General features: G+C 34.3%; 1 protein-coding gene across 2 annotated transcripts; it reads right to left on the minus strand.

Moving 5' to 3' along the window:
- Positions 1–2,268: 2,268 nt before the first annotated feature.
- LOC132946723 (uncharacterized) lies at positions 2,269–13,809 on the minus strand. 2 transcript variants are annotated; one of them, XM_061016781.1, is made up of 8 exons: positions 13,701–13,809; positions 13,082–13,634; positions 12,845–13,016; positions 10,493–10,521; positions 9,451–10,282; positions 7,955–8,202; positions 5,762–6,891; positions 2,269–3,841 (listed from the first exon to the last, which is right to left on the minus strand). In XM_061016781.1, the coding sequence occupies exons 5-7, from the start codon at positions 9,504–9,506 to the stop codon at positions 5,936–5,938; spliced, it is 1,260 nt and encodes a 419-aa protein (XP_060872764.1). In that variant the 5' UTR covers positions 9,507–10,282; positions 10,493–10,521; positions 12,845–13,016; positions 13,082–13,634; positions 13,701–13,809; the 3' UTR covers positions 2,269–3,841; positions 5,762–5,935. The 2 variants fall into 2 exon arrangements, with proteins under 2 accessions (XP_060872764.1, XP_060872765.1); XM_061016782.1 differs by lacking the exons at positions 12,845–13,016; positions 13,082–13,634; positions 13,701–13,809 and having other exon boundaries at positions 9,451–10,673.
- Between the last annotated feature and the right edge of the window lie 3,090 nt (positions 13,810–16,899).

A 16,899-nucleotide genomic window follows, 5' to 3' on the forward strand; every position in this document is an offset into this window, starting at 1 on the left:
TAAGAATATATTTATATATTTAAGTGTTTGATATTGATAATTCTAATTGAACACATAATTTTCAGGAAATGAGTGATTTCTCCTACATCGCTGGGGCAAGAAGATGTAAGGATATAATATAAATACTTTAGTTTTTGAAATTAATAATTCTAATCAAACATATCATTTTCAGGTACCGATAGCAGACACCCAACAAAGAAGTGTTTTTAACAGGAATATTTTTTCTCAACAAAAATTTTTCTATGTTTATTCGTTATGTTTTTTTTCAGATGATCAATAAAATAATGACATTTATGACAAAAACATGACTATATCATTTAAAATTATATTTTATTTTCCTTTTCCTCTCCTACTGGATATTTTTAAATTACTATGTGTGTACTTTGGGTACAGTATGAAGGATTTTTTTAAATTTCTATTAGTTACCAAAAACATAATATAGTTCATACTATTACAACACAATAAATTATATGTGTGGTGTGTGGATCAAATAAGAGTTATAAATAGTTATAATGGTTGTAAGGATGTCAGTGAAGTTAATGACATTAGGTAGGTATTGCATGGGATGTCTAAAGATTTGCATGTAACAAAATTAAAGATTTTAGAATCAATATACTACAATGAGTAAAACAAATACAACCTCAATTGTATAAATATTTCCATTGTTAAAGTAATTTAATTTCATGTGTAATAATAATATAAAACTAATTACACAACTATTGAATATTTGTACAATTACATTACTCCAATAAAATAAATAAATTAGCAGTGTACCAGGTCACTATATGTACAACTATTGAATGGTACTTAAAAAAGTAAATAATATATGTGTTTCCGCCTCATCCGAGAGTTACTTTTCACAGCAATTGATCCAGTGGCAAAATAAATTATATCAATTCACGGTGACCTAGTATGTAGTAGCACACTACATAATATTATAGTTTTTAGTGAATAAAATAGTATCATCAATGGTGTTTTAATATGTAAAACAGAAATAATAATATAAAAAAAAATAATCAACAGCAATTATTTGCAGTGTTGTAGTGTGTACAAAATGTTGCATTACACATTATCTTATATAATAAATTATCATGCATTATTATCTATTAAATATTGTTATTAAGATATCCACTTGTGTGTACAGTATCAATGGTTTTTTAAATTGATACTAGTTATATTAGTTAGGTTAGGTTAGGTTCTACTTATGTACCAAATAGGACAAAACTGTTGTGCTTATAGCATTTGTTATCAAAATAAAGTATTTAATTTATGAATTTACTGTGGGTATTTTAAAAAAATTGTTATTGAACAAATGCACTATGAGTATGTTGTTAAAATCATTTATTATTATGATATTCCCTTAACGAAGAACCAATACTCTACAATGATACAAAACAAATATTGTCCATGTTAATATAATTTAATTTATAAATAAAATATAATCACAATTATTAGCACAATAGAAATCGACTGAAAGAATCACATAGAAAGAAATACTATTAAATGGTGTTTAACTCAAAACAAATAATCTTTTACTGAGCAAAACAATAATTAATACAATGTCAATTATATAAATATTGAAATAATTACATTTATATAAAGCCACAGTAGTAAGCAAATAGTAATAAAATCTAATTATATAGAATCTAATAGTAATAAAATTTCAATCATGAGTAAAACAATTAATAAAAATATGTCAATTATATAAATATTGTAAAAATCATAATTATATGCAAAAATGTATAAAATTTACATTTATAAATATATAGTATATAATCAGTAGAAATATAATAATCGAAATAAAATTAAGTAATGCCTCAACCATTAATACAATATAAATCAATCAAGTAGTTCAGCGAAATACAGTGTACAAAATATTAAAAATATTGTGAGTACAGTGAAATTGACTGATTAATGTTAATAGCGTATATATGATTACATAATAACAAAGAAGAAAGAAATACAATACAAATAAAATAAAGTAAGATTTCAATCGTTAAAACAGTCTACATTAATTAACAGCGGTTAACGGTGATTTAGTGTACAATATATAAATAATGTGAACATATAGTGAAATTGACTTATTAATGTTAATAATCTCATTAGATAAAACCAAGAAGAAAGGAATCATGTAAAATTAGTAATCTGATAGTAATAAAATTATAATAAAGTAAAATCTCAACCATTAATACAATATAAATTAATACTACTTAAGAAAGAGATACAACAATAAAATGGTGTAATAAATATTGGGAACATAGTGAAATTAACTTATTAATGTTATTTATACATCATATAATATAGGTACATTAGAATCTTTATGTGTGAAATAAAATACAACATTTAAATTAAATTGTCTGTACTATCTGTACTATATCATATAATATTCAATAGTATGTGATGCAATACAAATAACACAGACATTACATACATTGTTAGACATTAGTTACAAATTCACATTATAGTGAATTCGCATCCAGAGAGAACCACGAGGAGGTTGTCAAACTTTCTCTCTGTTTAGCCCGAAGCCAAGGTCCACGAAGTACCTCCACACAGACCACGTAGAACAGCGGTGTAACGTATTATGTTTGAAAAATATGTTACACATGTTAGGTTTAAAGTCACCTAGACTATCATCAGGCGTCGCCTAGATTATATACTTACCATTGTCAACACTTGTTGCATTACAGAACTTCCCAGTACACTATGTTCTTGGTGACGAATCGGCCGACTTCTGAGCAACATCACGATGCACCCCACCTTCAACGGTTAGGTTAGGTTAGAGTGCACGGTCATGCCGCCGTCCATGAGCGACGCGGCGATCCCGGCGAACGCAACGCACAACACCTCCCGCGGCGGTGGTCGATGCCGAAGCAACCATATCAGGCATCCGTAAAGCGTGGTTTTTCCGGTACCTCCGGGTCCGTTGACGGCCGCCTTCACGCAGTCGTACACCGTTAGCTGTTCGGCGTTCAAGGCGTCCACTCGTGGGGCCCACCGCGCCGCCGCGTCTATTTCTCGGAACAGCGCATCGTCCTGCAACGGTTCCAATAGACGGGGGTCGGCTAGGGGCAAATCGTAGTCGACCATCGACTTTCCGTGCGCACGAAGTAGATCCTCAATGGCTGCCAGATACGCGGCCCTCGCGCGGTCGACGTCTTGAAGACGCCGGTCGAAGTCCTCCATCAGGTTTGCTTCGTTCGCATCGTACAACGCCAGCGTGTTAGAGGGCTGGAAAAACACCAGTATAGTGACGAACAGATACCGCAGTTGCCGCGGCGTGTCCAACGTCGCCGATTCCTTCAAACAATCCCGCCACGCTCGGTCGTCTTCCAATAGTCCGAGTGCAACCGCAGCCGCCGTGAATGTTTGGTGAACGACCCCGTCCACCGTTCTTATGTCTTGAAAGGACTGCGGGCCTCTTCGGTTCAGAAGTAGCAGTCCCAAGTGGAAACGGTCCTGGTCCAGTGGGTTCACTATGTACATCCGAGCCAATGTAACGTTTGCCATCCGAATCAGCCACGGACACAATTGTTTGACATTTCCGAGATTTCTTTCTGGCCGTGGAACCTGCCAAGTGTAATGCGTCGGTATGTCGTGGTACAAATATTGTCGAGCCGCCACGTTTGTCGCGTTGAGCGCGAAGAACTGCGTGAGTTTCGTGTGACGTACAGCTTGGTTCTGTAGCCTTTCTTCTTCTTGGCCCGGGGGAAAGTACACGTTCTAACCACCCTCCAAGTGAACAGGAAGCCTGACGACCACGTAACTTTTGCCGTGCAAATTGTACGAAAACAATTACTAGATGGCTTCTGGCGAGCTGACGTATCTCGAGTTGACGTACCTAAAAAGGATTATTGAAAATATGAAAAACAATATATTGATTGGCTCAATATAAGATGATACCGTTTGGTGTTGTGATTGGTATTATTATTATTACTATTATATAATTCAAGTGAATTTAATTTATTTTTTGTTCTGTAGACGCATATGTAATATTATATTACAATGTTTAATAATTTTAATGTATTTTGAAGTGAAGCGAATTGAAACATTTAAGCATACTAACAACTATTTTTTTTAAATTGTACGAAGACTTACAGCTCTTTACTTTAACTGTTAGTGAACAGATACACCATCGGTGTGTCATTATTTACATTGAAAAATATTATGCAAATGACGAAGAATCCCTACAACTGTTGAATTGTAAGGTTGCCATACAAGAAATGTGACTGATATATTATGATATGTTTTGATAAATAAATGTTGTAGTAGCACACGTAAAACAAAAGTGGCTTGAGTAGCTAAGTATTAATATTAATTAATATAAGTTTACATTTTAAATAATTTACAAAGTATATTAGGTGATCAAGGCGAGAACAGTATATAATTGATGTATTTTGTACTGTGGAAACAACACATCAAATGTAAAGTTAAATAAAAAACTTGTATCAGCTGGAGTTTATATCTGTGTGACTGTGTATAAATCACTGTATAATATTATATAAGAGTGGCAAAGCTATAGGAATATTAATTTACGTCAACGAAAATAGCAATCCATAAAAATGTGTTTCGCTTGTATGGAAAAACATAAAATAACACATTAAATGTAATAATAATAAAAATAATACCTAAACAACACATTAAATGTAAAGTATATTATGATATAGCTAGTATACAAAAGTAAAAAAAAATAAAAGGTATTGGATAGTTGTATAACTATCCTAAAAACCTAAAAGACAGGGAGTAAAATAAAACACTGGACACACTGCTAACAATTACACATCCATAAAATATTGTTATATGCTAATGTAGACCACCTATAGAACACTGTAGAACTACATAATATATGGTACAACCTATGTATATATTATAATATATAATTATAAAACTCTTAGACACTATTGATGGGAATTATTAAAAATAAATAAATAATTTATTAGTTAACAATTTGTTTAATTTATGTTTAATACTGTATGTAATAGAATGTTTATTATACACAGCTTGAATGAAAAGACATGAAATAACGCATCAAATGTAATAAATAATAATACCTAAACAACACATTAAATATATATATATATATATATATTGAAGTATAAGACTTAAAGGCAATGGTGAATGTATACAACTGCACAGTATACAATCCACCATAATAATCATAGAAATCAATTATAAAGTTTATAAATGTAGAAGTTACTAACATTATGCTCAATGGAATATTATTATTAAAATGTAGAAGTGTTTATTTTAAATTTTAGTTTTTGCCCAATGTCAAACCAAGGTAATTTTATTATTTTTTCTGGGTTGCCAATGTCAAACTAAAACGTACATATTTATACTTGAAAACAAAATGAGAGTCATACAATGAAATAAAAACAAATATAATTAAGTAACAGAATGTTAAAGTTCCAAAATAAAATTTAAGAAAATAAATAAGATAATAAATTCCTGAACATTGTCAAAATATGACATTGGCCCTTCTTGCATCAAGCCACATAATATAATATAATCAAATATATAACAATATGATAAAAAACTTAAAGGTATTGGTGAATGTATACAACTGCCCTAAAAAGTAGTAAATAATTCATACACACTGAACCCACTAAATAAACGTATACAACAATCCCCCATTATAATCATTATACCATACACATGTATACATTATATTACCTATATTATATTTGCACGTTTAAATTTAGAAATTAAATAATTATAATCATGTTTATATCGCTAAGTATAGTGTAAGGTTAAGACTCACTTGGCAATTTTATCTTCTTCCTGAACCTCCAATGTCACACGGTCGTGTCCCTTGTATATATACTTGTAGATATACATGACACTCTTTATGGACGTGCATATCTCGACGTTGATGTGCGCGTCGTACTTGGCCAGAAGGTAAGGGTTGTATGGCACTACACACTCGTTACTGACCTCATGACCTCTCACAAGTACCACCCGGCCGTCGTCCGGTCACAGTCTTCTTTGCGTACGCTTTCGGGAAATCTTTTGAACAACTGTTTTTCACCATGCACGGACACTGCGGGTTGACTGTTCCACATGGTCCGTGTATCATGTGGGACTTCACACAGTCGTGTAAGCGGCTGTCGGTTGCCGGGTCCGGTAAGAAGGCGCAAACCACGTCGTTGACGTCCGCCGCCGTGCGGAACCTACAATCCTCGGCCAGGATTATGAGTATGTGCACATGGCGCAGACCGCGTTTCTGAAACTCGATGGTGTATACGTAAGCGGCGACATTACCAAACACACAATTAACAGTTAGGTCACCTAGTAACTCCTGCAGTTTCCTGTTGAACAGGGCTGGCCACCAGGTCGGGCCTGTCATTTGCAATGCTGTGAACCGCCAGGTTTCTGTAATCTCTGGCCACCTGGGATTGCACGTAAATTTTATGAACAGGTCGGGTTTTCCTTTGCTACGGACCATGGTGATAGCGTCCTGATAACACATCTTGTTGTATCTTTCGCTGCCCACGAACGTCGACGGCAAAATGATCCTACGGCTGACCGTCATAGGATCGATGTTGAGGTTTCGGTTTATATGGTCCACGAGCCCTTGATACGCTTCGGTTAGGAGATCCCTCTGATTCTGACGTATGTAATTCAGATTGTTAGATTTCATTTTAACGTATTGGTCGCACACATACATGTGCAACAAGGACCGGCCTTGATGTATTAAACTGAACAGTTGGTGCCTCGTGTCGTTATTTTCCTCATATCGAATGGCCAAACGGTAGCACGCAAATTCTCTTAAAGTGTTTCGACTGCGGACATTATTTCGTCGAGGGCCTTCTTGCAACATCCCGTTATGCCAACCGGCCTCGCCGTACGAGAAAAACAGCGGATTCAACATGGGATCCGAGTGACACGACCCTTGAGAAATATAATGAATTTTAAGTTAAACCAAAGGTCTGTAGTAGCTGAGAGTTAGTTTATTGAGATACTTTTGTGTTGTGTGTACACAATTTGTATAACTCTAAGGTCGGCTATAATATTGTTATATTAGTTATGAAGTATATTATTTACTGTGAAATCATAACTGTCAACTCTATTTAGGAGTAATTTATTTCTATATTTTCTTTTATTATGATTGTGTTATGTGTATAGCAAGTACCTACATAATGTTTTGTAGAACCACAAAAGAAAGGTAGGTAACATATAAAAAATAAATATAATAATAGTGTATGTCTGTAAGTGATGTCAGTCATTAAGTATATACAAATAATGAAATAAGAGCACGACAAAGTGATGTAACTATAGACTTGTATCACCATTATGAAAATAATTTATTAAGATTGATGAGACATGTGATAGGTATTAAGTTGATCCACGCTGTTTTAAATTTATAATAATTGTAACACAATTGTTTCACACCAACACAATGAAATTACACTGTTCATTTAATAAGTATTATTATATATGTCGGTGTGAACCTAAATATTAGTAAATAACTAATTATATTTGAAAAAAATGTCCAGAATGTATGTACAGTCGGATATTTACTGTACAATTAAAACAATCTATATGACGGAATGTAATTTAACTCTAGTTATTAAGTATACACAAATTATGAGAACAGTGAATTAAGCATTGAAGTAATGTAACTATAGATTTGATTAATGTAACTTATTGTCACTACAATATTATGAAAATAATTTAGGAGGAAAATTGATGAGAGTTATATACTAAATGTATAATAATCTAATGGCTTTTGTTTTATCACACAACAAACTCAAATTGCTAATGTAATAAGTATTAGTGCACAAGTGAAATGGTTGAAGTCGGTTTTGACCTAACGTATTAGTTATTAAGCATCTGTTATAATATTATGTGTGTGTATGTGTGTGTGTGTGAGGTGTACAAAAGGAAGTAATTCATTCCTAGTGTATAGTAAATATTGTAAGCGGAAAGTCGTGTTAAATATTTATTAACTAACCCGCTGGTATAAATTGCGTCCTCCATTGCTGGTCGATTGGATTGGTGTCGTAGATGACCAGATTGATGTTTATGGGAGGAAGACCACCTTCACCTACGAACACGGCCGCAACTTCATTTGCAGTAGGCAGGTTGTTTCGGCCCCTATCCCGGGCCACATTTTCAACGAAATGCATTGTGACTGGTCTAGGTGGCACAGCTGCGGGATCGGCTAGGGCTCTTTCTGCCAGCCACACCTGACGCATGTTCCTGAAACGAATATAGACATGTATATATTTATAAATTTATGTTAAACACACTCCATAATGTGTACAAATAATTGTGAATTGTAATTACAAATGAGAAGGGGGAGGGGGGGGGGGCGAAGAGTAGAACTGAGAATAAATCATACTTAAAATATATTAATCAATAGTTATTGCTGTATTTGAAGTTTGTTTATGTCGAATCTAACCTAATATAATGTAGGTATGTAACCAAATAGTATTTAAATATCATTCAGTGCATTTATCTCTATATTGTAAGAAATAAAAATGTGTATTATAAAAAAATGTACTTGTACATGTTATAATACTAAAGTAAAATATAAAAACATCAATGTTCTATCATTCAGTCCATTTAACTCTATATTGGTAGCGGTGAGAGTATAATGAATTTACCATAATCTATGCTAAATATATATTATAAATATTTGTGTGCCTGTGTGTAGGTGTAATAAGCGTAGAGAATCACATTCAATAGGTAAATATAATTGAGTGTATAAAATGTATTAATGTATAATTAAATGTACCCAAAGTTACATAAATATGTCAAGTCATAAACATCCGAACCCTAAGTCATATTTAATATTATATCATTGAGTAATGACTCAAAAAGTTGAAAACAAATGAATTGCGTGTATAATTTTAAATAATTAAGTACCTTAGATATTTCAAATAACTAATAAGTATTAATCAATAGTAAATAGGTTTTTGTCTAACCTAAATTTAATATAATAGTATGTAAATATCATTCAGTGCATTTAACTTTGTAGGAATAAGCTATAAGGTATAAGAAATTTATTGATAACATTTTCTATTGTATTTACCCCGTTTTTGAAGTTTATTATTTTGTTTAACTATCTTTTATTATTCTTATTAACACAATATAAAAAAAAATGTTTATTATAAATGTGTGTGTGTGTGTGTGTATATGTGTGTGTGTGTGTGTGTGTGTGTGTGTGAGTGTGTGTATGTGTGTGTGTGTGAGAATCACATAGAATAGGTAACAACTAACAATAATAGGTATTTCAAATAACTAATAAGGAGGAGTTAAAAGGAGAAGTTAAGAAAACTGTTTGCTATGTATACTATTTTAAATCATTATTAAGTCTATATTAGTAGCTTATATTGGTAAATGTTTTTTTTTTTATCTAGTGTAAGAAAGGTATATGCAAAAAGTATTTACTCTAAGGGGCAATTCACATTCCTAGTAATAAATACAATAGTTTAAGTTTCTTACATAAAAGCCATTGCGTACGGATTGATGCCCCGCAGAAAACCGTCCAATAATCCCATCACGATTTCGGACAGTTCACGATTCCCCCCTTGTGCAATATCGAGGCGCCGGTGGTTGGCCTCTCTGGACTCTAAGAAATACAACTGACAGTTGTTCGCACTTCCCGGGGCCACAGCCACCTCATTATTGGTCTTCCGATAGGTCTGACCGTGGACAATCCACACCGGCGGTCTCCTCCTGGCACACGCCTGTCGTTTACGCCGCAGATAAACACAGCGAATGCCAGAACGTTGTTGTACCGCCGAATGTCCGCTCGGAATCTACGACCATCCCGTGAATCATCTATAAGCTAATTCATTAGTAGGTAGGGGGCGGGCAACAACGCGCGTTGTCCTGCGGCGGTCACTTGGCCGTTGTTACAACACGTGGAGAGCGTTACAGTCTCTGCACACTCTGTCTAATGCGCCCGCGTTGTGACGCTCTGGAAGCGGGTGTGTCACGCCCGCCAGCCTGTAAATCATTGGCGCACACACTCTGGGTAGTTCGACCACTTCCACATCCTCAATCTCCTCTATCTGGAAGTCGACCACTTCCACTTCCTCCACCCGTCCTCTACCACTTCCACGTACTCCACCACTTCCATGTCCTCAATCTCCTCTACCTGGAAGTTGACCACTTCCATGTCCTCCATCCCCTCCACCTGTACGTCAACCACTTCCATGTCCTCAACCCCCTCCATCTGGACTTCTGCCACTTCCACGGCCTCCTCACCATCCACCTGGACTTCCACAACTTCCACGGCCTCCACCACATCCATCTGGATGTCCTTGAACACCTATAAGTTTAATTGAGTTTAGAATATTTTATTTCATCAGTATTACATAGTATTAGTATTCCATTGCATAATATAATTATTGTTTAACCAGGAATAATATAGTGTGTATCAGTGTAGATGTTAAACTTGTTTAAGTTATTTTGTAAATAAGTAGGTAAAAATGAATAGGAAAAAAATTAGTAAAATATGTTCAATAACAGAAGTACCTACCTATAGTGTACCGTGATAAGTATGTTTTCCTGTAATGAATAATAATATATTATTAAAATATGACATTATACATTGTATACGCAACTATTAAATCCTGTTTTTCTGAACCTGTAGTACGCATGAAAACCTCATTGGTGATACCCAAAATTGGAATTATAATAACATAATATTTGTTAGCAAAGAACAACAATTTAGAACTGTGTAAGAAAACATTAAGAATACCTATATTAAAAGAACATTTAAAATACAGTGAGTAATAACTAACTGTAACTGTACTACAATACTACTTATTGCCATTGAAGGTGTGTGAGCACTGAAAAAAGTATACCTAAATAATTTCAGTACAACAATATGGCTAGTATAAGATAAATGTAGTTAAAAAAATTAAGAAGTACCAATCACAGTTAATTAGTTGTGTATTCATGCATATTATTTATAATCTTTGTTAGGCTGAAAAACTAAAACTGTGTAATGTGCTTAAATGTTTTTTCAGTAACAACAATAAAAACAATAATTATTGCACTCTATAACAGTAAGTGTAGGTACCTATATGCAATAATTGAATTTATACGACGGTTTCTGTTACACAAATAAATTGTGGTTCAAATTATTTTCATAAGTGTTACAAAATAATGTTTAGCTAAATGTGTGTTCAATGTGAGCAGTAAGCAGGTATATTGAGATAATAAAATATGTTTACTGACTTTTGTTATAGTTAAATTAATTAATTTTAACTTAAAATTAAAACTTTGTGTTGTGTATTGTTCATACATATTTAATATAATCTTGTGTTGGTTAGGTATTACCGTAACAACACAAGATTATTGTTATTGTTTCATTATTTAAACTTGTCTAATTATTATTATTATTGTTTTAAATCGAGTCGTTTATTGTTAATTGTAAAATACTTAAATGTTAAATTATGTTGTATTCTTGATACTTATTATTATTTTATATTGTCGGCTCATTATTATTATTATTGTTTTAAATCGAGTCGTTTATTATTAATTGTAAAATAATTAAATGTTTATTATTAATTGTAAAATACTTAAATGTTAAACCTGTACTGTATTGTTTACACAAAAGGGTCTTTACCCGTTTATTATACAAATAAATAAATAAATAAATAAACAATAACAACAATGACTTACATTTTAAAAATGTATTGCACTCAATAACAGTAAGTTTAAGTACTCATATGCAATAAGTGCATTTATATTAAGTTGAATGTAAGGTTTATGTTACACTAATAAAATCATACATGGTGTGAGTCTTCAATCAAGTGCACCTATATTCATCACCACTATGTATTGATAAAACACACATCAGTAGTAAATATGTTACACTGTAGTAAGAACAAAGTTAGTTGTTGTATAACTAAAGGAAAGAAAGTATGTATTAAAATAATCTTAACATTGCTAACAGTAAGACAATATGTGAAATTTTACTCATCCAGTTAACAATGCTCAAAAAAAGGAGAGGTTAGTTAAGAGTCTAGTAATACCTACTTTGTGCAGTAGTAATACAATGTATGTAAGAAAACGTTAAGTGTTCTGTTTAGGTCAATATACCCATAGTAAAAGTTGATATATAAGTATATTTATAAGTTAATTTAGGTATCAAATGTATGAATTTAATCAATGTATGAAAAGAAGCTTGGCCCAGTGTTTGAAATCTGAAACAGCAGTAACACAATTGAATGTCGTTCAAGTTATTCTACAATTTAATTTACAATTATCCATACAATTATAATATAATAAGATGAATGAAAGTTTTATGATAAAATAGACATTTACTTTTCAAGAATGTTGTACCGAGCCAGTATAGTATAGTAGTATAGTAGTATCTAAGAGCACAGTGAATTTTAACCGTAGGTTGGACACTACTCATTGTCATTGGCTTTGATAATTACATACTATGGAATAAACGTAAACAAATGAAATGAAATTAGCACTGCAGAAATTGTAAATGTTGTGAAAATTGATCAAACTTGAAATAATAAAGATGTGATCCAAAAGATTGAAATGTATATCAATGTAATACCATGAATTTTGTTATAATATGTCATTCACTTGATATTGTGTATTAAACCGTAGCACGTGCCTATTGATTTGGTTTAGAAGTATACTTTTGTGAGGTCATATGTATTATGTTGCAACAAAAACCTTGAATGTCATTGAGTTAAGTTATTAAATTAAGTTAGGTTGCTTCTTATTAGCCACAAGTTTGAAATACACAGTAGGTACATCAAACTCACGAGAGTATACAACAGTATTAGTATTAGAAGTCCAGTCAGACGGGCATACAGTCATGGTGTACTGCAATGAAATTATATTTATTGAACACACTCACCAAAGACGGCACTGCCGTGGGCCACAGACAGCGGCGCCGCGCGTTTCTCACAGCGTAGTCGACACCGGGGACGATATGCGTCGAACACAACTGAGATGTTTGGTTCACAGGAAAACCTTGATCCACTACAAATGCCACCCACTCAAGACAACGATGTACGGCAATTGGAAATCTAAGAGGCGACACATTATTTATTATAATATATATCGATATGTATTAACGTGTTGTGTGAAATACCTGTGTACGGAAACGTCATCAATGTTGTCCACAACTCCGCATAGCACACAGCGTTTGACCATTTTGAATGGCCTAAAAACATCACGAACGAATATATAATAATAATAATAATAAGTAAAAAGTAAATACTCAATATGAATAACTCGTTGCAATCGAATATAATGACTGATACAGTTTCGTTATCAGTGGTGATGTATGAGACTTGGGCGACTCGTGTGTTATTTTTAGAATTAATAGGTACACACCGGCTTACATGATGTACATAAAAAATAGAAAAATACAAAAAATTACATACCCAGCTCGTAGTAGCGCAATATTAAGATTTACCTAACTGTAAAACACGTGTACCGCAGTCCGCAATGGTAACGCGCCGAAACAGCTAACAGACTTACACGTCGAATAAATACACAGCTAATACGAATGCGGATATATAAAACGTTGTAGGTATTCAAAGTGTACGAAAAAAACTCGAAACGCGCCGTGACCAGCGGAAAACGATGTCTGTAGGCGGTGGAAATATGTTCGTTCGCGATACGCGCCGCCACGAATACACCTGTGGTTTATCTGAATAGTATAATATTATAGTAGTAGTAACTAGTAGATATAAAAGTTTACTCACCGGTTTGTGAAAAGCGCCCAATGCAGAACATCAAAACTCAAAGGAAAGCACTGAATATTAAATAATACAACGTATTAGGCTTTTCTGTGAGATTTGATGTACGTTGTGCAAGAGCGCCGGTTACGAGATGAGGCAGGTTGACACGGGCGCGTTTCGCGTCGCCAAAGTTGTCCCCCCACGGCTCCACTCCACCCCACTCCAAGCGTATAATGTTGCGTATAATAACGGTCGTACTGTATTATCGCGCGTAGTATTGCAGTGTATAATAATTGATCGTCTGCTTTTAATATTTCTCACGCATACATAAACACTTACCTATGTGTATTGTGGGTATGTACGGACACAATAATAATAAGAAAAAACACGTCAATAAGTACGTCTTACACTGTTGATAAATTTAAACGTAAATAGGTATACCTACACTTGAAGTAATAGTTATTATGTATCAAGACATTCGGTACTGACCTAACGAAAACATCGTGACCGTTATATTTATATATTTATTATGTAGGTACATGATATCATATTATTAAGTTACATGTTTAGTATATTGGTGTCTTTTATCAGATGCACATGTAGGATAATAAGAAATTAAATTAACGGTAGGACCTATACGACCTACATAAACATTAAGCATGATGTATATGATATGTATATCTAAATACATATATTTGAAAAATCGCGTGAAAAAAAATTGCTCTCCGACGCATATATTCAAGCCTATTATTCATCCATTTATTTTCATGCGCTCTCCGCGACGTCAATCGGTCCCGGGTAACGGGAATAACGGTCAAACGGGGAGATCAGACTTATAAAAGGCGGTAAAACTCTGAAAATATTAATTTCTTAAAATTTCGTTAAATATGATAAGGCGGAGGTGATAGCGAAAGGAAAAAAAACACGGCAAAAAAAAATCCAAAAAATCAGGTTTTACAGGGCCGCCGCAAATTTTCATCAATTCCGGCAGCCGGATCCTCGACCCCCGGTTATCCGCACAAACGCCTTGCCTACCTACCTACCTACTGAGTTGAGAACTGGAGTCATATCTATGACACTTAAACCGTTTCGCCGTTCCGGCGAATTACAAACGCGATTCCAACGTCCGCTGAGGGCATTTGAGCGGGCGATACGACCGCGTCGTTTAGCGGACGACGTGCTCCGCCGTCGTCGGACGTGTCAAAAAAAACCAACCCTCCGACGCATGTATTTATGCGTGTATATAGTAATACCTACTCGCGATATTGGCCGTCTGCTTTCCGCGACGCCATTCCACCCAGGGACTAATTTAGCGGGGAACGCGAATAAGTCTTTGACGGGGATGTCCGACGTCTTCAAAGGGGGTACAACTCGAATTTTGAAAAGGCAAACGGTAAAGGACAAAAAAAAAAAAGGCGGAAAAAAAATTCAGAATTCACACGGCCGCCGCAAATTAACCTCAATCCCGGCGGCTGGCATCGAAACCACGACCCCGGGTCATCCGCACCGACGCCTTGCCTACCTACTGAGTTGAGAACTGGTGTCGACTCTATGACTCTTAAGCCGTTTCACTGTCCCGGCGAATTACGAACGCGGTTTCGACGTCCTTCAAAGGGCGTCGGAAAGGGCGACGCGACCGCGTCGAGAAGCGGACGACCGGCTTCCGGACGTCAAAAACGCGAGAATCGCGAAAAAAATCGAACAGTCCGACGCACGTATTTATGCCTGTACATAGTAATACCCACTCGACGGCGGCGCTCTCCGCACTCGGCTCTCGGTGTCGTCCCACAGCCCCGGGACTCGTCCCGGAAGAAGTACGTCCACGCGCGGCTATTAAATTTAGGGGAGAACGCAAATAAGGGGCGAACGAGGCCCAGAGACGTGTCGAAAAGAGCAAAACTCGAATTATCGAAAAAAACGGCAAAAACCCCGCGCTCGGTTTGCTCGTCTTCTCCACCTCTAATTTTGACGAGCAACGCGAAAAGGTCCGAACGGGGCCGCCCAGGGCCACCTAGGGGTATAAAACTGGATCATGAGCATAAAATCAAATTAATAAATAGATAATTTAAAGGTAAATAACAAATAATTGATATACACAGCTATTGCTTTTATTGTCTACATTTATCGAGCAATATTTATTAAATCGTAATAATAATATATTGTAATACACTATGCGTTGAAGTATTTGAACGTTTCTGTCACATCCATCGTGGAGTTAGGATATTATTATATAATTTAACTAACCCGACCACCGTATCAACTCTTAATATTTAGACATTTATTTATTATATTATGCATGTACCTACAGTACCACCTGTGGCTATATCGTGTATCAAATATATAAATACCGATATGCGTAGATCACGTCTGTAAAATATAAAATCGAACTCTTCGACGCATAATTATTATATGCTTATATATAGTAAGTAACGACGCCGTCCGCGAACGAAGTACAGCCGCAGTCAGTCAATAAATTTACCGGGGAACGCGAATACGACTTCGACGGGGAGGTCAAAAATATTATAAAATATATTACAAGATCCGGTTAATAAGTTTCATCGATTTAGAAACTCATTTTATTAAAGATATTTAGAAATTTGAAACGAATTATGAAATATTTGCCTATTATTAATTCATAAAAAAACAAAAGACGGAGTGTCAGTCTGGATTTTTTATATTGTTATAATATATTATAGCCTGTAAGTTGTAATAATAAATGTATTATTATTTTAATTAGTGTCTATGGTGACAAACAAAGCGTCAGAAGTTAAAACCCCGTTTTTTTGTAACTTGTCGGTGGTTTTTCCAATGGCATTAAATAACTATTGAGAAAATCGAAAAAAGACCTCTAGAGAGTTCCATCTTGATCTAATTTGCTAAAATATTAGATATTTTATGTTGTAATCGATGAACTCATTCTGGTACAAGTTATGTATACAGGATAAAAAATAAATAAATAAACACCATAGTAAAACCAGTAGCTTCCTCGCTCCACTCAGAATCTAAAATTACATACAATTTTGTGTGTAAATACATAATATATATTTTTTATGAGCGTCTGAAGTTTATATTTTAGCGAAATTTGATATTCATGTTTAAAATTAATTTTATTCTCTACGATGTAAAACAAATTTAACAAATTACTAGTGCAGTCTTGAAATTTTTTCACATAATATGTATATTAATTTTTACTAGTTATAAAAAACAATTAAGTGATTATTTG

Source organism: Metopolophium dirhodum, chromosome 6 (genome assembly GCF_019925205.1).
Source record: "Metopolophium dirhodum isolate CAU chromosome 6, ASM1992520v1, whole genome shotgun sequence".
NCBI lineage: Eukaryota > Metazoa > Arthropoda > Insecta > Hemiptera > Aphididae > Metopolophium > Metopolophium dirhodum.

Bases quoted from the DNA above. Each gene is read 5' to 3' on its own strand.
- LOC132946723 (XM_061016781.1), bottom strand. From the start codon at position 9,506: ATGGGATTATTGGACGGTTTTCTGCGGGGCATCAATCCGTACGCAATG. The intron at 8,203-9,450 runs GTAAGAAACTTA...TATTCGTTTCAG, and splicing joins CCGTACGCAATGGCTTTTAT to GAACATGCGTCAGGTGTGGC. The intron at 6,892-7,954 runs GTTAGTTAATAA...ATATTTCTCAAG, and splicing joins GACGCAATTTATACCAGCGG to GGTCGTGTCACTCGGATCCC.